The following is a 21,349-nucleotide window of genomic DNA, read 5'->3' on the forward strand; positions in this document are numbered from 1 at the left end:
TGTAGAAATACGGGGATGCTATGAGAGGGACTGGTGACCCAGTGAGGCTTTGCTTGTAAGAAAGATAGTTTGGGGCCTAGGAAAAGGAAAATGAATGGGAGGGTGAGGTGGAGGTGGGATGGTGGATTCTGGGAGGAATAGATGGAGATGTGGGGGGTTGATGAGATCAAAGTCCATTGTATACATATGTGAAATTCTCCAATAATGAATAAAAAAGAAAGTCACTCCCAGGGCTAATGTGAATTTGGAGGGAGCAGAGAGTATAAACAAGAACTACGAGGTCAGACTACTAAAGCTTTTACCTCTGTGCTTCCTGGCGGATTCGTCCCTTAGCACACGCATATACAGTCTTTATGTGCACCTCCATGTACCCAGGCCTGTGTCTTGGATGACTCCATGCCCTAGCCACTGGATCTCCCAGTTTTATATCTCCTGGCTCTAGGTACAAGAGTCATCACAGAACATAGGCAAGGTAGGGCTGGCCCAGCAGCTGTTCGACATGAGAGCGTTTCACCAGCCAGCATGAAGTCCAGCGCGGACGAAGCCTTGATGACTCTTTCAGCAGCTTCTTGCCTAGTACCACTGGCACTTCTGGGCCATGGTGCTTCTGTAAATAAGACCCAGTAGGTCCTGTTACCAGCCAGATGCCTGGGTGCTGAAACTGTCCTGTGGAAGAGAAGATGCAATTGGAGCTCTGGGGAGGTCTGAAAGCAGGGAATCCAGGAGGAAAGAGGCAGGGTAGAGGCTCAGGAGGGGAGAGGCTAGACACTGAAGAAAGCCAGATGGGACAGGGGTGTGGTGTGGAAGTGGAGAGTCAAGACGGCAGAGAGAAAGAGAGCAGCTGGGCTTGGAGAAGACAGGAAGATACAGGGGAGAAAGAGGTTCAAAGAGCCTTAGGGAGGTGAAGCTATCTGTTCGACCTATCATGGCTGGTCTCGGGTGCTGCCGGGGTCATCTGACTTCTTATAGTCTACAGTCCACTTTCACAGAAAGCTAAATACGCAGATGGTGCTTTATAATACTAAGATCTTGCTGTGTCTTTCTCTGTTTAGAACCTTTCACGGCTCCCCCGCCATGGCTTTGAGATAAAGTCTGACTCCTCATGCTGACATTCAGCGGGATCATGCCAACACCAGCTCCGCCAGTCTCTGTCCCTTGTCCTCACATTTCTCAGCCTTCCAGATACAATGCCCTCCCTCTTTTGAGAGCCTTTTCTTGAGCTCTGCGGCTGGGGACATTTTCCTACTTTGGGTCACTGTAGGTTCCTGGGCAGTTCCCTTCACACTCACCCCTCCTCGTGATCCCTATTCTATGGCCGACTCTTTCCTCTTCCTGTATCAGTGGCTACCCAAAGGCAGAGCCTGGCTTTCATTTCTCTGCACAGTTGGGAACTTGCTAGACCGTCATCCTAAAAAAGGTTTCTTGGCCGAAGAAAAGACCCAGAGGTTAAGAGCACTTACTGCTCCTGTAGAAGTCCTGAGTTTGGTTGCCAGCACCCACATGGGCTCACAAACTGCTTTAACTCTCGTTCCAGGGAATCTGAGGTAATCTATTAGCCTCTGGGGCTATTCAGCACACACACACATGCAGGCAAAGCATCCATATACACACAAATAAAAAGAAATAAAGAAAGGAAGGAAAGAAGAAAGAAAAAGGAAAAGAAAGAGGTTTCTATTAGGACTGGTACATTGTGGTTCCTCTCAACCTCAGCAGCACTTACCCATCAGGCCACGGGCTGAGGGGCTGAGGCCTGAGCCATTGGCCACATAAAACCCCAAATGGGGTAGCTGTAGTATGCTAGGGTGTCTGTAGTGGTGACGAAGGATGAGGAAGTTGAGGTGGGGCCCAAGTTGGATGGTGAGATGGGTTGCAGAAGCCACATGGAGCTTCAGCTGGGGCTTCTTCACCAGGGCAGGCTGGTTCCAGGGTAAGATCAAGGTGCCCTCACCATGCACAGATATGGAACTGCGGTTTACTGTAATAGTGTAGGCCCGGGGTTTATCTGAAGTGATTGTGATGATCTGGAAGTATGTACGGGCCTGGTCCTCGCGGCCTGGTCTTGGCGGTGCTCCAAGCAACTTTCCACTCTCATGCAACCCTGTAAAGGGGAAATGCAGGCACAGAGCACAGGCTGTCACCCTAGCATGCACATGGTGACCCACTGCACAGGCAGGGCTGAGGTCTCAGGTTCCAGGGTTCCCATGGCAGAATTCAGATTTGTGGCTAGAATGCTATCTCTCCTGTGGGAATGCTTCCACCATGGTCCACCCTGAGCTGCGGGTAAGAGGAGCATGTACACATGCTCACTCTTATGTGGCTATTCGCATGCTCGCCTATTGCTCTATAAATCTGTGTGCTTGAAAAAAAAATCTGTGTGTTTGGTTATATTCCGATGAGGATCTCTGGAATATCAGTACACTGACATGTTTGAAGAAGATGGTATGTTACAATGTGTATCTTTACTTGTACCTCTGAATGTGTTGGTGTTCTATGTCTTGGCTGTTTGTAAGATAGGCCAACAAGTATAAAGTGTTAGTATGCACACATCTGGATGCATATCACTGTGTGTCAGGTGACTGTTTCTGTACACTAGTCTCGTGTCTGATGTGGCAGAGAATATGTACTACTTCTGTGCATTTGATTACTGGGAATTGGGCTCGATCTGGAAGCATCAGGGCTTCTAAGTCAGAATGTGTTGATGTGTATGGGTTACTGTGTGGTACATATTTACATATTTATGGGTATGCGGAATATCAAAATAATTTAACATATGTCCTGACATGTATCTCTGACTATCTTAGTGATTTTTACGAATGTGCTTGTTTTCTTTGGGGGGGGGGTACTTTTAAAATTTATTTAATTAATTAATTAATTAATTTTTGATTTATGTATTTTTGAGACAGCATCTCACCATGTAGCTCTGGCTGTCCTGGTACTCACTATGTGGCCTAGGCTAGCCTTGAACTCACAGAGAATCCTTTTGCTTGTACCTCCTGAGAATTAACTGGGATTTAAGGCGTGCACCACTACACCTAGCCTTAGATTTATTTATGTATTATTTATGTGTGTGAATGCTTTGCCAGCATGTATATATGTGTACCATGTACATGCCTGGTGCCTGTGGATGTCAGAAGAGGGTGTTAGATCTCCTAGAACTGGAGTTACAGATGTTTATGAGTCATATATTTGTTTTCATATGTATGCTTGCATATTACAAGGTATTATATATAATTATTTTATACATTATAAAATATAAGGCATATAAATATATAGAGAACATAATACTTACACATATATGTGTTATAAACATATTATCTAGACCAATATTATATGTATGTATGTACATACTCTAGACCTCTAGAACTGTAAGCCAATAAAACTCTCTTTATGAAGTAATACCCCAGTATATAAAATGTGCCATTATTTTATATACTCTACTATAATATATATATAAATATATAATATATAATATATATAATAAACTATATATATATAGTAAAATGCTAAATATCTAGGGTTACTAACATCAGAACACTCAGTTGTGGTTGTTTGAGAATGGAGGCCTTGGGGCTCTCACCTGCCTTAGGGTCCTCTATGAGTTGCAGTAGGTCCCCTGGGCGCCCATCCAGTGTGAAGCAGATCTTCTCTCCTGAGTGAGGAATGCGGACCACAAAGTGGGGATCCCCATCCACTGAAAGGCAGGAGAAGAAACTCTGAAGTTCTGAGTCTTGAAGGAATGGGAGAAGGGAGAGGGCAAGGAGAAGAGGAGAACGGAAGGATGTCTATTTCCCAAGACAGAGGTATTGGAGTGGGGAGAAGAAGAGGGAGAGGAAGGGAGGGAGAGGGAGGGGCAGAGAGGGAGAAGAAGAGGGAGAGAGGGAAAGAGAGAGGGAAAGAGAGAGGGAGAAAGAACCCGGTGTCAGTACCAGTGTACAAAGTGGTGGGGGGATGTGAGTGGATTACCAAAGGACGAGAAGGTGAAGATGCCTGGCAATGTGCCTGCAAAGAATAGAGGACATACATTGATAAGCAATTGATCTAACACATCCCTAACAACTCTGGGACCCTCCGGCTTCTGAGTCCTAGGTAAAGGCCAAATTCCTGAGCTCAGTATTTAAACTTTTTCTGGAATTTATTGCCCCAATATTTTCTTTATGCTTTATTCTATACTAGTCAAATTGACTTATTTTTTTATTGTTTTTCTTTGAGTTGGGGTCTCACTGTATAGCCCAGGCTGGACTTGAACTCTTGATCCTCCTGCCCTTAGCCTCTAGAGTTCTAGGATCACACATGACTATCACACTTGACCCTGAACTGACAGTTGTTATGAACTTTTTCAATTATTTTGCAGCTTCCTGTTTTTCTTGCCATTTGGAATGTTTTCCTTTTCTTTTGTTAATCAAAGTCAATTTCTAGTTATCCTTCAAGGTCAGACTAATTGATGGACTAATTGATTATTAGCCAGTGATTGTTCTAAATGCAGCCTCTTTGGGCTGGCTTGCTCTGTCTTGCTGAGTGATGACTTGCACTGCTTTGAGATTCTGTAGAGTTGCTACCATCAAGGATATTCTCAGGAGATGCAGTCATTCAACTTTGGACCTCCCGGGATTCAGAATTGTGAGATGAATGAATGTCTCTTCTTTAGAAATTGCCCATGCTGTAGCATTCTGTTACAGCAGGAGAACATGGGTGAAGGGAATGGGGGTTGTCTTATTTTTTATTGGAAACATTTTTTCATGTAATATGCTATGATCACATTTCCCTCCCCCCAATTCCTCCCAGATCCACCTCACCTCCTTACATATCCAATTTTATATTTTTTCTCTTTTAAAACAAACAAAAACAAAAAAGAAACAGAAAAATACAAAATGAAAATTAAAAAACAATCAAAAGGCCAATAAGAAAAAAACTGTCCAAACAACGGAATATGAGACGAAAGTCTACAAAAACACCATTGAATTCATTCTGTTGGCTAACATGGGCATAGGACCTGCCCTGATGTGTGGCTGATAAATTTAATAAGACTCCATTGAAGAAAACTAATTCTACAATGTGTTGCTTTAAACTGCTCAATTTATGGTAATTTGTTATATGGTGATGGAAAGGAATATATTGCCCCTCCTCTGGGCTCTCATACTGTCAATGAGAGCTTCAAATGACACTGACTAGACATGGGGGCTTAGAGGAGCCTTTGCCAGAGGAGCCCCTGGTTTACCTTTTACTAGCTCCATGGAACTTTCCTTAGAGTCCATATCACGTTCAGCTTCTCCCGGGATTCTCTCAGAATTGCCATTCCAGTGTGGACTTCCTGCCAAACACAGAGAAATAAAAGGAATCCTTCCCACGCCTGGGTCGAAGAGAAGACTGGGTCTCACTGTGCAGTCCAGGCCTGCCTCCAGCTACTGATCCTAATGCTACAGTCTCCCAAGTGCCAGGATTCGATGTGACCTCCATGTCTGGCCCTTTCTTCCTTCTGACTGGGAGAGTCCTTACCGGCTACTCAAACTAACCCGCTCGTGTCTATACTTGCCACAGCCCCTCTCAAGCTCAGAGACACTCCAATTCCTTTCTCCTAACACCTATATTCTCATTTGTGTGCATTCACTCACTTATTCTTCCAGGCACTGCTTAGGTAGGCATCAGGCTATGATGGTGACAAACACATGTGTGGTTTCTCACCTGGTGAAATGTCAGAGTCAAGGTTATCAATGGTGGTGGATGCTATACAAAAAAAAAAATTTGCTTTACTTCCTTGGACTGATCAAGGAAGGGAAGGCCTAAAGTGGCTTGTGGAGGAAGGTGGGTAAGAAACCTGGTCTGAGATCCAAGGCCCCAGCTGGAGTTTTAGTGACATGGGAAGGATGGAAACTATAGGAAAGGGTGGGCCAGGTGAATCAAGGAGAAGCAGTAGAAAGAATGACGTCCCTGGGTGGTGATTGTGGAGGGCCAGTGCGGGGAGTAGGGAAGAAGCTAGGGGTCTAGAGTTGAGGAGAAATGGGGGAATGGGAGAAGGTGAAGTCAGTGTGCTGTGGGCACACAGAGCACAGCACTACAAGGCCTTGCAGACCATACAAAAGACTTTGAACTCTATTCTAGGATTGGTGGGAAATCCTTGAGAAGCATTATGTAGGAAAGGAGCATGAACTGATTTGGTTCTTTGAAAAATGTTGTGGCCTGCAAGAGGGCAAGAGGAGCCTGGTAAATAGGCCAAAAAAGCTGTTTTAGATGGGATGGCAGTTTGTCTGATTCCTGATTGTGGCGGTTGGGATTGTGAGAAGTCCGTAAATTTGGAAAATAGATTAGAGGTAACATCACTAAGATGGAAAGGCAGGTGGGATATTGGGGAAGAGAGGGCATGGTAATGTCAAAGATGTTGCCCAAATTTGTGTTCCTGTGAATGATTGCTACCCCTAACCCTTTTGAATCTTCTGCTATAATGTAATTCAAGAAATTCTTCTAAAAATTAAAAAAAACATAAATAATGGAGTGGTGAGACACATTTTGGGGGACCAGAATGTATGGGTTCTAGTCTCTATCTGTGTGACATTAAACATGTTGTTTTACTTTTCTGTGCTTCAATTTCTCTGTGTATAAAATGCATATATCAATAGTTTCTCATGGAGAATGTAATGCTAGATGAGAAACATGATATGAAGAGAAGTACCTGCACATAGGGAGAACTAGAAATTAATGTTTCAAGTCTTTGGGTAATGTAATGGGAACTGCCATTATTTTCTGTAAAATGTATATCCCTTTTTGTTAAGGGAACTGTTCTCAGAGCCCAGAACAACCAAGCAGACCTGCCTTACCCAGTGGCGTTTCAATTTCTACCACCACATTCCTCCCCTGCTTGGGAGTCAGCAACCATTCTCTTTTTTCAACAAGACAAATGTCAACTCTGGTTTAGCCCGTTTGCTTCTGTTTAGCCTCTCGAGCCTTATCTGCCAAGGCCTCGATTCTCTGCCTATGTACTGAGGTCTAGAAATGTTAACTAGTCCAAAGTTCCAAAGCAACCAAGGAAGTTTCTGGAGCATTACTGGGAACCTACCTCCTCCACGCTCTGCTCTCTCCATCCACACCTCCCCTGCTCCACCTTGGCCCCTTGCCAGCAGCACTCAGCACTCACCGTCTTTGTCAGGAGTGAGGAAGGTATAGAAGACTGGTGGGTTCAAGGACTCCACGAACTTGGACTCTATGACTGACTCTGGCAGCAGCTGGAGCTTCTCTGGGAGAAGATGAAGACTGATGGCCTCAGGGAGAGTGCTGGAAGGCAGCAAGATCGGGAGGTTTCGGGGAGATGCCTCCTAGCATAGGACCAGAGCTGTGGTTTATGGCCATTAGTAGAATCCCTGGCAGGGATGGTCCCAGAACTTGCCTGGTGCTCTTGGGTCCCAGCAGCGAGTCTTGCTGATGCCAGAGTCTTGCAGCAGGAAGCAGAGAGGTCAGAGTAGGGGTAAAGGGAGAAGGGAGAGGTTCCCCAGGAAGAGACGTGGCCACAGTACTGCTGGGACTTGTGGAACTTGAGAGTGTGCTTGAAGATGTGTCGAGGCTCTGAAGAACTACTGCCCTGGGTCTGGCGGGTAGTGGAATTTGGGTGTTATGGGGAGTTGGGGTTCTGGACTTGGAAAGTAGTAAGCTAGTAGAGGTTTGGTGAGATGAGATATTAGGTTTAAGAGATGAAGGGATTTTAGGAGACTTGGGCAAGATGATCCCAGATCTAGGGTCTGGTAAATTTGGGGGAGTCTTGGGAGCAAGACCTTTGGAGCTGAGGTGTAATGGGTGTTTGGCTATCTGAAATGTGGAGACAGACTTGGGTTGTGGCAGGCTTTGGGGTGACTGTGTTATGGGTTCCCCAGGTTGAGGGTATGATGGGGAGTCAGGTGTAGGCTGAGCATCTGATGAAGCCGGATATTCAGAAGGAGTAAGCGGATTAAAATGCTTCATAGTGTCAACTTTGGGCTGGGTGGGGCTGACAGGGTTCAGAGTTAGGACACGTGACCTAGAATTAACAAGCGATGTCACACCAGGATTCTGGTGTGATGGAGTGCTGGGCTTCAGAGGTAATGGGGCATTAGAACTTGAAGGCACAGGGGCAATAGGTTTCATCTTCAAAGTTGGCAGTGCCAAGGTACTGGAATCTTGGGTTGGAATTTGGGGCTTTGGTTGTACTGATGTTGGCAGGGCATTAGAGGACTGGCTTAGTGCCCCCAGCTCCTTGGTACTGGGCATCTTCCTTTTAGGGGCAGTAACAGTTGAGTTGGGCTTCATGGGCTTTGATTTGGGAGAGACCTTGAGGACCGAGGGTGGTTGAGCTGTGCTTACTTCCAGGCCAAGGCTTTTGCTGGGTGAGGGTGTGACTCTGCTTGCCTCAGCTGTCGTGGATGGCTGGCTCCTGGATCCCTCATTGGTCTTCTCAAGGTGTACCACAACCAGTGAGGTCAGAGGTGAGACAAAGTTGTATTCAAGGGATAAGTTGAGGGCTTTGGCAGCCAGCAGTCGGCGAGTGGTAGGGTCCCGGGCTTGGAAGCGTGCCTCCAGCAGCTCCCCAATAGTGATATAGGCCCACAGGCGGCGGATAAAGTGGGCCACATTGAGGGCAGGTTTCCCCGGGCAACCAAAGGCCTTCTGGCTGCTGTTGGTGGCTTCTTCACTATGGCGGGCCACAAGAAGTTGACCACTGGGGCCACGGGCTGCTAGGTGGATGCCCAGTTCCTGCTTACCTTGTTGCACCTTGCCAGCCACCACCAGCTCTGAACCACAAAAATAGTTAGGGAAATGGGCCCTAGGGGAGGTCCCAACCAAACCACCCAGATAGTCCAGGCGCACATCTGCCAGTAGAGGCTTGGAAATCTTCTCATAGAGACCCTCTAGCTGCAGAGCTGCGTCGGCGTCCTCGTGTATGCGTCTTGCTTCTCCCCGGTTCTCCAGGGACAACCGGCGCAGTAGTGAGAAATCCGCATCATCCCCAAAGGCCAAACTGAAAAGAGATACCCTGTGGCCCAATGCCTGACGGATGTTGGAAAGGATCGCACTGGGAGTTGTCACGCCGGCTGTGGGCTCCCCATCTGTCAGGAACATGATAAGAGGAATCTGCCCCACACCACGGCCCTTTCCAGGCTCCTGGTTGCTATGGTTCAGCACTGAAGCAGCTGCCAGCAGAGCTGCGTTGATGTCGGTCCCTAATTGGGGAGCAGACTGTGAGATCACTTTCTCAGGCCATTTCTTACCCCCCACTGCAGACACACTGGTACCATACCATGCTCCCAGGCTCATCCTCCCCACCTGAATTTTTCTCACACTGTTCCCGCTGCCTATCCCTCCAAACTCCATCACTCTCGCCCTGGCCCATGTGACCTGATAGTGGAGTCCATATGTCCTTGTGCTTATCACTCCCTGTCTCAGACCATGCTTTGATTATTCCCCAGGGTGTGTGTGTATGTGGGGGGACAGGATCATATCATTTTCTAGTCAGATGACAACCACCCAGAGACACCACCACCACCTTCTTGCTACAGGGAAAAAGATGGCTTAGATGACAGAGGCGGTAGATCTGAGAGAATGAAGTAATTATTTGAGAACAAAAGTCATAACTGGGACAAAAGCTTGGAAATAAAGCCTACAATGCTGATTTTAAAAGTCTTAGCAATTTTCTTGTTTGTTTTAAGGAAGAGGACACTGAGGTCCAAAGAGAAAGAGGCTAAGATACAGGGGAAATCAACCATGTCCCTCCCATCAGGAGAGGGAGATAGGCGGGGAACCAAAAGGAGGAAAAGGTACAGTTTTTATGCAAAATGTGAAAGTGATGTTTCTGGCAGCATGAGAAATGAGAAGCATGGGGGAAATGAAGAGAAGGGCTTAGAAATTTCTTCTATCACCACAGCCTGTCCATTGGGGGAGGCGGGTAAAACATTTACAGCCATCTGCTTCCATGCGACTCAGGTAGTTCCTGGCACTATGAATGTTTTCGGCAGTGGCCTGGATTGAGCCTTCGGCTTTCCAGATGTTAACTTTGTCAGAAAAGGAAATGATGTTGAAGTAGTCACTGGCTTGCATGTCACTGAGGATTGTGTTCATGGCCTTTTTAGTCTGTGGGATAAGGATGAAGGAGATGAGAGAAAACTTGAGCGCCACGAACTTGAAAGGCTCTGTTCATGTGACACTTAGCTCTCTCTGGGTGCTTCACGGTTTTAACCCTATTTGACCTCTCCTTTTGTGAGTTGAGGATATTAGGTCAAAATGTTTGCAAGGCTTTATGGCAGGCTTCAAAGTTCACTCTCCAATAGAGAAAAAAAATCAGTTCTTAACTTATAAGAGTCATATTTCACATGTTCAATGACCACATGTGGCCAGTGGTTATTGTTCTAGACAGTACAGAGTTTGAGATTATCATCTAGCAAGTTCCAACGGAGACATGCATGGTGGTGCATGACGGGAGGCTGAAGTTGAGGGATTACAACTTCCAACATCGCCTGTGCTATAAAGACTGTTTCAAAAAGCAAAGCAAAATGAACAGAAGAAAGGTCTACTGGACAGCTTCCCTCTCAAAGTCACCAGGTCTGTTCTTCCTAGACCTCTACAGTCTCTGTAGTCAATGGATTCTGAGCATATGCTCCTTGGCTAAATGAGTTAACCCTTTCAAGTAGGAGGACCTTATGATTACGGAGCCATGTATCTGGCTGCGGGGCTTTGGCTTGCTTTCCTTCTGCTCGGATCAGCTTGTGATCTTCAGCCCCTCTGTCTCCTCCATGCCTACATTCTCATCAGACCCTGGAGAGCCCACATTCTATTTCAACTGCATAACTTTACCCTGGTGCCCTTTAGATAGCACGTCATTTCTCTTTATGTAGCCATATCTTCAATGAACGTCCACTTGCCCTTTCTCAGGGAAGCATTTTCTTGAGCGATCTGCTTTCATCCTTCTCACCCAGAGAGTCTCTACTCTAGACTGCTCACCAAGACTCTGACATGGAAATATTTGCACTGTCCAGTCTCATATCCAATACTCTGCAAACAGGCCACATAATGCTGCTTCTTCCTCTGTCTTTCCCCCCATGACAACACTTAACAAAGAGCTAGGCATATAGGAGGCTCCATTGATAGGAGATTCTACTATTAAGCACCACTAATAGGACACTTCCTATGTTCCAGACATTCCTGAATATTTTACCTTTATCAGTTCATATAAGTTTTACAGAAGGATAGCGAAGAAGGCACTAATATTATTCCTATTTCCAGGTAATGGCACTGAGGCTCACAAAGACATAAGTAGTTAGTAGCTCAGAGTCAAACAATTAGTAGTTGATGGATCAGAGACACAAAAAAAAATTGAAGGGGTAGAGGGCTGGAAATACAGCTCAGTCAATATTGTGCTGCTTAGCAGGCATGAAAACCTATATCCTATCACAGCAGCACATAAACTGGGCATGGTTGTACACACCTATAATTCCAGCACTTAGAATGTGGAGGCCAGAGGATGAAATTTCAAGGTCATCCTCAGCTACTTAATGAGATTGAGGGCAGCCTGGGCTAGTACAAGAAACCCCGATTCAGAAAAAGAGCACCAGGTGTTTAAAAAAGGAGAACCAACAGTCATTGGAAGCTATCAAAAGGGGAGACAGTTATGGATTTCAGAGGCCGCAGGGGAAATCTTGTTACCTGCTGCAACTTAGTTCCAAACATGGAGCCGCTGACATCTATAACAAATACCACATTCTTCTCCACTGGTGGGAGGCCTCTGGGGGCAAAGTAGTGAATGAAATAGCCACCATAGATCTGGACAAAAAGAAAGGAGCCAAGAAGAAGGGTGAAAGCTAGGCCAGATCAGGCCCCTCGCCCTCCTGCATAACACCCTGCTCTCTCCTTCCCAGACCAGCTCCCTCTCCCTGGTTGTCAGTTGGCTCAACCTTGGTCTGCACGCCAGAACTGAGCCTCTGCTCTTGAGCCCTTCATCCCAGGCCTAGTCCAGAGCAGCAGAGAGGAGAAGACAAGCTTGGGGCCCAGGCCTACGAGGGTCAGCATCTCTGTACTATGTGAGTTCCTGTCCCTGAGACAGCCGGACTTGCACAGGCTTGAGAGTCCCCGGGGACGTTTGTCTGGGCTCCAGGAACGGAAAGTATTGTTTTAACCTCCCTCAACACAGTGAGCCGGGGGCCCAGCTCATTGCTGCCAAGGGTTGGGAGCTTGCAGGGCCTCCTTCTCCTCCTAAACACTCCTTTCTGCTGTTGCTGGGCAGAGCAGGGAGGGAGGAGGAAGCAGAGGCCAGCAGAGCTGTCTGTACAGAGGGGATTGGTTAGCACCAGGTACAGATGCCTTGGGCTGTCCTGATGTGATTGGCTGCCTGCCTCCTGCCCCCACACTCCATCTTTCCCTCTGCAGAGCCTGGGGGCTGGGTCAGTGGAGGGGAAGGGAAGGAGATGGGCCTGGAGGCCCCTCAGGACCAGTGTCCTCTCCAGCCAGGGAGGCCTAGGCTGCCTAGGGGTCAGGTCTGAGCAATTCCTGAGCCTACAGCTCTCTGCCTAAGGCTTGAGGCCTCCCAGGGAAAGCAGGATTTGCTCCTGTCTTCCTTCAGTCAGCCTGGGAGCTCCCTTCTTTTCCAGAGGACAGGGAAATGGGAAGAGGAAATTCTTTGCCCCTCCATCCCTGCCTCTGAATTAATTCACAGGCACCAGGAGGCATGTTTCCCACAGTCCTGGCTCCCTGTTCCATTTCCCCAAGGATTCTGTCACTCAGGACCCTGTCGCTGTCAAGCTATGGGCAGAATCCTTGGGGGCTCCCATGTACCTGGCATACATGGGGTATGATTGTGTGCCCACCATGCTGGCCTGCCTTCTAACCAGATCCCTGCGGCCAGCTTGTAGCCTGGGAGCAACAAAGTGCCCAGCAACTCCCACAGCCCTTTTCGTCAACCAGGCCATGCTCCCAGCCCCTGAGAACTCTGAAGGGCACCGGGTCATAAGTACTTGCACAGCGCACCTGGACTGTGGGAGGTCACATGCCTCCTGATGAGGGCCATGCCTTCTAGCCATGGACCCTGCATGAGTCCAACCACTCATCTCTGTGTCAACTGCTCTCCCAGCATGCACTAGGTCCCAGAGTGTGGGCAAGTGAGTGTTTTCCACACACTGACACAAGCCCTTGCTCCCAGTTGCCCTCAGACTGCTAATCAGCTTTTTTCTCACTGGGAGCATCCAAGGATGAAGACATGGGTAGCCTCACCAGTCCCCTACCAATAATTCATTCCTGCTGAACCCACAGCATGTGCTACTCCCACCCTGGACTCATGCTTCTGACACCAAAGGCACCTGGGACAATCTGGTTTCCAGCCAGTAGATGCCTTTGGGCTCTGAGCAGACCTCACCTCATTGATGTGCTGCCCACCTGTAATCTCGGGATTCTGAGACCCTGAGCTCTCTCCTGCCATCACAGACCACCTCTTCAGAGCTATTTCTCTGGGTTTCTTCATCCCCAGCCCAGTCAATACAGCTCTCCAAAGTTTTCCAGATAGTTTCCCGCATAGGGAAAGCTTAAGAGAATGAAAGAAGCTGCTAGGGACATGTGGCTCTGAGCAGGCCCTTCGAATTTGGATCTGAGTACTGGAGACATACAGTGGAGACTGACCTTTTTCAGATTCCTGGTCTTAATGGAGTCCTTCCATCCCTGCCTCTTTGCAACAGTCATGACTTCCATGAGTCTCCATATGTGACTCTACCATAGCCTGCATCTGCTCTCATGCCCCACCCCACCCTTGAGGCTTTTCCTGTACTCTGAGCAAGATCTGCTCACTTTAGCCTAGAACTGTGATTGTTCTGAGACTGTCCTGAGCCTCCAGGCCTGGGAACACAGAATAACATGGCACCTTCAAGGTATTTATCTCTGATATCAACATGGATCTGTCTGTTACACTATGAGGAGCTAGCCAAGAGAGAGATAGGGAGTTCAGTCCAATCATTTCTGAGTGTCAAGCACCAATGAGTTGGGGCCTAGGCTGGAGGAGTTCTGCTGCAGGGTATCAAGAGAGGGATGAAGGAACAGGCTTGTCCCCTGCACTGTATGGGGTGATGGAGTTCAATTGTGGGTGAGATGTGGAGCGGATGGGGATTATCATATGAGGAGACGATGGAGATTATCAGATGAGGAGGGGTGGAGATGCTGAGATGTGAAGGGGATGGAGATGCTGAGATGAGGAGGGGATGGAGATGGTGAGATGAGGATGGGATGGAGATGGTGAGATGAGGAGGGGATGGAGATGGTGAGATGAGGAGGGGATGGAGATGCTGAGATGAGGAGAGGATGGAGATGCGGAGATGAGGAGGAGATGGAGATGGTAAGATGAGGAGGGGATGGAGATGCTGAGATGTGAAGGCGATGGAGATGCTGACATGAGAAGGGGTAGAGATGCTGACATGAGGAGGGGATGGAGATTATCATATGAGGAGAAGATGGAGATTATCAGATGAGGAGGGGATGGAGATGCTGAGATGAGGAGGGGATGGAGATGCTGAGCTGAGGAGGGGATGGAGATGCTGAGTTGAGGAGGGGATGGAGATGGTAAGATGAGGAGGGGATGGAGATGCTGGGATGAGGAGGGGATGGAGATGCTGGGATGAGGAGGGGATGGAGATGCTGAGATGAGGAGGGGATGGAGATGGTGAGATGAGAAGGGGATGGAGATGCTGAGATGAGGAGGGGATGGAGATGCTGACATGAGAAGGGGTGGAGATGCTGAGATGAGGAGAGGATGGAGATGGTGAGATGAGGAGGGGATGGAGATTGTGAGATGAGGAGGGGATGGAGATGGTAAGATGAGGAGGGGATGGAGATACTGAGATGTGAAGGGGATGGAGATGCTGACATGAGAAGGGGGGGAGATGCTGAGATGAGGAGGGGATGGAGATTATCATATGAGGAGAAGATGGAGATTATCAGATGAGGAGGGGATGGAGATGCTGAGATGAGGAGGGGATGGAGATGCTGAGATGAGGAGGGGATGGAGATGGTGAGATGAGGAGGGGATGGAGATGGTGAGATGAGGAGGGGATGGAGATGGTGAGATGAGGAGAGGATGGAGATGCTGAGATGAGGAGAGGATGGAGATGGTGAGAAGGGTAGGGGATGGAGATGGTGAGATGAGGAGGGGATGGAGATGCTGAGATGAGGAGGGGATGGATATGCTGAGCTGAGGAGGGGATGGAGATGCTGAGATGAGGAGAGGATGGAGATGCTGAGATGAGGAGAGGATGGAGATGGTGAGAAGGGTAGGGAATGGAGATGGTGAGATGAGGAGACAATGGAGATGCTGAGATGAGGAGAGGATGGAGATGGTGAGATGAGGAGAGGATGGAGATGGTGAGAAGGGTAGGGGATGGAGATGCGGAGATGAGGAGAGGATGGAGATGCTGAAATGAGGAGGGATGTAGATGCTGAGATGAGGAGGGAATGGAGATGCTGAGCTGAGGAGGGGATGGAGATGCTGAGATGAGGAGGGGATGGAGATGCTGAAATGAGGAGAGGATGGAGATTGTGAGAAGGGTAGGGGATGGAGATGCTGAGATGAGAAAAGGATGGAGATGCTGAGATGAGGAGGGGATGGAGATGGTGAGAAAGGTAGGGGATGCTGATGGTGAGATGAGGAGGGGATGGAGATGCTGAGATGAGGAGGGGATGGAGATGCTGAGATGAGGAGGGGATGGAGATGGTGAGATGAGGAGGGGATGGAGATGGTGAGATGAGGAGGGGATGGAGATGGTGAGATGAGGAGGGGATGGAGATGCTAAGATGAGGAGGGGATGGAGATGCTCAGATGAGGAGGGGATGGAGATGCTGAGATGAGGAGGGGATGGAGATGCTGAGATGAAGAGGGGATGGAGATTGTGAGATGAGGAGGGGATGGAGATGCTGAGATGAGGAGGGGATGGAGATGGTGAGATGAGGAGGGATGGAGATTATGAGATGAGGAGGGGATGGAGATACTGAGATCTGGAGTGGATATAGATAGGAAGGAGTTTACCAGGAACTCAGGGTGGAGAAGCACATGATGAGTAGTCAAGGATGTAGAGGAATCCCACTCAGGGCAGCAGTGAGCCTGAGCAAATCATTGCTCCTGTGCTCTGCGGGACTGGCTCAGGTAGTGGTAGAGAAAGGTGCTTGGTGGCCTGGAACCTTTCAGCAGGGTAGGGTTGTGCTTGGAAGAAGGAAAGGCAGGAAAGACCTCGGGAACTGACTTCTCATTCACTGGCCAACCTCACCAGAAAGCCCGGGGTGGGGAAAGGGTGAGGTCTTGGGTCAGGGCTGCTGCCCTGCTCAGCTGTTAGAACAGAGCTCCCCTCTCTCCAGGGGTGTTCAAGCTCAGATTTAAAACACTTCCTGTGCAGGAAAGGGCCTCATGATGGGGAACAAGTGTTCAGAAGCCAACCACAGCAAGAAAGCCAAGGACAACAGGACAGTCTGAGAGCTACAGAAAGCATGGAAGGCCGAATACTCAGCAATGCCTTGCCTGCTTCTGAGCTGGCTAATGAAGGACACAGCTAGGGACGTCCATTCGGACCCTGCTTCAAGTCCTCCAGTTCTGTATCCCTGTGGCCTGCTTACAGGATTCCCAAGGAATGAAGTCACTCACCTTGTCCCTGATGACTGGCTCTCACAGGTACCTTGTAAAGCTCAGAGGGACATTTCCTGTAGCCCAGACCATGACCCCGACCCGAGTGACTATTTACCAAAGAATTCTGCATGTCCCGGGTCCAGGTACCTGCACGTCTCCAATGATGTCCTCCATGACCACATCATAGTGGACTGTGAAGTCAGCCATGATGCCTGAGCTGGAGAAGGCAGACTGGTCTTGCAGTGTTGGGGAGAAGGTGATGAGGACACAGGTCTCCGCCCTCTGTATCCTGGTAGACGGGGGGCAAGTCACCCTCACCTGCATGGGCGTTGAGGTGGCATGGAGGGCTCAGTGGAGAGAAAGGCCATGGAAGGGGGACAGTGAGAGGGGCAATGTGTGGGGAGTGTGGAGAGGCCATCCCTCGCTCCCGCAGCTGCTCCAATTGCCTAGCATGCCCTTCCAGCTCCCCATTGCCACTCTGTCACAAGCCCTGAGGCCAGCTCCTGCCCTCATCACACCCCGCCCGCCAGACCCAGCCCTCCCTCAGGTCCAGCACTGGAGGTGGAGGGCCTGTCCTTCACTCATCACCTCCATGCCTCACTTCGCATCCAACCCAAGTTCTGTCTCTGGAGGACTCTCTTGTCCCCAGCTCCACCAGGATCTTAGTGTCCTCCTCTAGAGGGACAGTGTAGTGGGTGGGGAGGACAGAGACAGACACAGTGGCAGGGCTGGGCTCCTCTCCTGTCCTTCCTGCTGTGAGACAGGGCAGGCTCGCAGGGATCTCCCCTGGGACACAATGGCCTGGCTCTTCTTCTCCCTCTGCCCCTGCCACCATATGAATGAGAATCACCATGTGAATGAGCCTCATAGGGTCACCTGAAATCACTTCTGCCTTTTGCTTCTGGACGTTCTCTGAACCAACTGCAAGATCAACTCCTCTGGAATTTTCTTTCAAGACAAGTGTCCATTTAGAAATGTCTACTTTTCTCCAGAAAATGGAGACTTGGGACTTCTGCCCCCTCCTCCTTCCTGCTACAGCTGTCAGGAAGCTTAGGGCCAAACCGAGCCCCCATGCTCTGAGAAGCCTGCTCACATCCATTCCCTGGGCTTCCTTCCTTCCAGGGCTCTTTGTTTTGTTTTATCCCCACAGGACTACTTCTATCCTCTGTTTTAACCTTTAAGGAGAAGGGGGAGGGAGCTGCCATTTATAGCTGGGGCTTAAGCTTTCAGGCTGCCAGACTCAGCTGGCCCATGGGCCCAGGTCCCTGATAGTGCCCTGTTTGCCCAGGGCCACTTGTTCCCTTTCTCCTCCACTTGTTCTTTTTCTGAGCTCCAGTCTCCTTAGGAACAGCATCGAGGGGACAGTAGCTCTTTGATCAGAAGGGGTTACTGGAGGGTCAGATGTGAGCTCATGGGCAGGACAGTTGGAAGTACACCTGGACCTCCTTGAGTGTCCAATGGAACTGAAGGATAGCACCACGGCCAGCATTCATTAAATCCCGTGGAGGGAGGATTGGCCCACATTTTGCAGTGGGTCTTAGGGAGTAGCTCTGTGGGAGAATGACCTCCTGCATCAACACGCCCCTAGGATGCATTCTCAGCCCTGGAAAATAAACCTCTTCTTGTGGTCTTAGGTCATAGTTGTCTCTTTCATTCGACAGATCAACAAACTGAAGCCTTGATCACATGGCTCTGTCTTATGACAAAGTCCATCTTGGCTTGGAACCCAACTTGCACCAAGTGCACCATGTTGTGTTTCTGGCTGAGCAGGCTCCCATCAGTCGGATCTGTGCTTAAAATCTTTGCCAGCGTAGCTAGCCTCTTGAATTATGTAATTTCCCTGTTTCTGTCTACTCTATTCCCACGGACGTTTTAAGTTTGTTTAGTGATTCTCCCAGCTTGGTTGGATATGAACTTCTTTGTGGACTGGTTAAACATGGAGATTTGTGGTCCTAACTCAAGCCTACTACACCAGGTTCCAGTAGGGTGAGGTCCTAGATTATGTCTTTCCTTAAGATTAAATCCTGATGGTACTACAGCCATATCTGTCATAACCCCACTGATGCACTTTGTTTTAAGCCTCTTAGTCAAGATCCTTCTTCGCATCCTAGAATCCTGTACTGCCTTTCTGCTTTCCTCCTGTTCTTTGTGGTCATTTAGGAAAAAGCAGAATTCATCCTCCATGATTCCTGCAGTCTTCAAGATTGTTAATATAGTATGATGATCAGTTTTCTGTTTGTTTGTTTGTTTGTTTTGAGATAGGGTCTCACTGCTTAGACCTGGAAGTCACTATGTAGACTACGCTGGCCTTGAACTCACAGTAGTACCTATTTTTGCCTCATGATAGCTGGGATAAAGGCATGTGCCACCAACCCTGGCCCATTAATTATTTTTAGTAATTGAATATATACTTCTAGAAGCTTCTACTTCATGCCAATTTCATACTGACTTCAGGAATTGGGACGATAGTGAACTCATTGGGACGATAGTGAACTCTAAAAATCCTGAACTCTAAACAAGCCCCCTTCTCTCTGATTTGGGAAGGAAATTGGTACAGGGACATTACTGAAAGATTGTTCCATAGAATGTCCAAGGTTTCCATTCACAGAATGTAAGTATCTTTAGTGTCTCCTCGCACTGCCCACATACTTGTTTGGTTGTTGGTGCTCGCTCGGCTGCTCCTCAGTGGAGGTATATGCACATAGGCAATGCCCGTTCTCTCAGACACAGTGATGTCTACAGTCAGCTTCCTCACCAGCTGGCCAGGTCTCAGGCTTACCACCAGCTGGTACCGGCCCTGATGTCGTTGTAGAAGTTCCTCATAGGCCAGGACAAAAGTTACCTCTGTGCCTGCTGCCAGCCTAGTGGAGATTTGAAATTTCTCTGATTCCCGGTCCCTGGACAAGAAGTAAAAATGGATGGGAGGGGTGTTGGATCTCCTGTGGCATAGCAGAATCATTAGATGGCAGGTTTCTGCTAAGCCTCATGCTTAACCAACTTGACCTGATCAGGCTTCTGTCTCAATTAAGTCCCCGGACTACAGTCCATCATCCAGGTATTTACTCACCAACCTCCCTTCCTCCCTCGTCCCCCCCGAACATTCTACCTGGAAAATGATCTCAAAGGTAGCTCTCCCCCTTATGGGGGAAACATGGTTGATAAAAATCTGAACGGAGATTTTTCTGAATAGAACAATTCGGGGCTAATGTTTCATTTAACAAAAAGAGTTTTGAATGTACACAAACAATGCCTCTCTCCCTTTAAATAGTCTCTCAAATCTGCCTGATCCTTGTGTTAAACTGAGCTTGTTTATATGGCAACGACTCAGTTTTTAGCAGCAAAATCTGAAGTATTCCTGCAAGATGAAAATCTCTTAGAAGCTGAGGGGAATCCATTAAAACATAATATGTATACCAGACAAAGGGGACCCATTTAAGAAATAAGGGTCAATTTAGGCAAGTTTCACTTGTTAATTTAGGCCAGAAAGACAAATACTACATTTTAGCTCTGACATGCGGATCCTAACTTCAAACTTTAAGATATCCATGTTTACCTTGGAGTGTCTGTACAAGTCAGGAAGCCAGAAAGGGTCCATGAATGTGGGGGAAGGGGTAAGAGGCCTTAATGGGATGAGTAGCACATATGTAGTATGAAGGAAGTGGGGGAGAGCAGAGTCTAAAGGTGTTGTTGCTTTCTTCTTTTGTGGATGGATAGAAGAATGTTGCACAAGAGGGATAATTGCTGGTCTTGTTTCTGAAGGACATCATTTGCATATGGGAAACCACTAAGGTGACAGGGGGAGCTGAGGACCGCCGTGGCTGCATTTATCCACACTGACTATGATGACACGGGAAGGAAGCAAAGCTAATGGGAACATGGAACCCAGAGATCATGGGGCCCATTTAAGAGAACTTTGGAAGCAAGGTTTGGCCATGGCCAGGGCCCACAGAGGAAAGCAAAGATGGATAGAAATCATAGTATGTGTGCTGGGAGTCTAAAATTTGAATACTGGTGAGAGTTGAGGTATGGAGGAGATGAGGATATGGCAGATGGGTTAACCAAAATTAAGAATGTATGGAAACACACTACTTTGCCAGCTAATTAAAAATAGCATTTTAAAAAGTATTTTAATGGAGGTGCCCTACATAGGTGGAAATGCTATTCTCAGAAGCCAAGGGTTATTAAACTAAAATCCTAATGTGAGGTGAGGGATACCTCCGTATGAGTTATTATTATTCAAGAGGTCCAGAAGCCCCCAAATACTATAGACCATTACCATTTTTCTGAGTTTCTCACTATAGAAACATGGTAAAACCTTATTGCTGAAGACACCACACACTTTCGTGGCAGGGAATAGATAAATCAATCTCGAAGTGACCAGGAAACTTCCTTCCTGCTAGCTAGCTTCCCTAGTGCTGGGAGGTTTTATGTAGGCTGCTCGGGGGAGAAGACTGACCAATGGTCTTTCCCAGAGCTGTGTCTAGTGCACTATAGTATCAGAGTACCAGGCAAGATATGGAATGGGAATAGGACTGTTCTGGGGTAACCAACTGCTCTCTGATTAAATTTGAGGCATGCTTCACAAGAGGAATTTAATGCCCGGTACTGAAAACCTTGTCAAAAGTCTATGCCTGAGGAGGCCATAGGCCCTAAAACAGAACCTACTATTGTTGTCTTACTAAATGGTCATATTGTTAAAATGCTCTCCACCTTGATCAGGAAGCTTCCTTTTATATTCAATAATGATTAGTT

At 48.0% G+C, this 21,349-nt stretch overlaps 1 protein-coding gene across 1 annotated transcript in view; it reads right to left on the bottom strand.

The window, feature by feature from the left end:
• Positions 1–454: 454 nt before the first annotated feature.
• LOC121445002 (inter-alpha-trypsin inhibitor heavy chain H6-like) overlaps positions 455–21,349 on the bottom strand; it is a 31,385-nt gene continuing 10,490 nt past the window's right edge. Inside the window, 11 exon segments of the mRNA XM_041646965.1 lie at positions 455–666; positions 1,721–2,098; positions 3,578–3,691; positions 3,964–3,999; positions 5,216–5,308; positions 7,127–7,304; positions 7,306–9,179; positions 9,915–10,086; positions 11,656–11,772; positions 16,745–16,910; positions 19,243–19,494. Coding sequence (XP_041502899.1) covers positions 455–666; positions 1,721–2,098; positions 3,578–3,691; positions 3,964–3,999; positions 5,216–5,308; positions 7,127–7,304; positions 7,306–9,179; positions 9,915–10,086; positions 11,656–11,772; positions 16,745–16,910; positions 19,243–19,494 — 3,592 coding nt within the window.

The sequence above is a fragment of the Microtus oregoni genome, unplaced genomic scaffold (genome assembly GCF_018167655.1).
Source record: "Microtus oregoni isolate MIOR12 unplaced genomic scaffold, Mior012 000153F_000, whole genome shotgun sequence".
NCBI classification, from domain to species: domain Eukaryota; kingdom Metazoa; phylum Chordata; class Mammalia; order Rodentia; family Cricetidae; genus Microtus; species Microtus oregoni.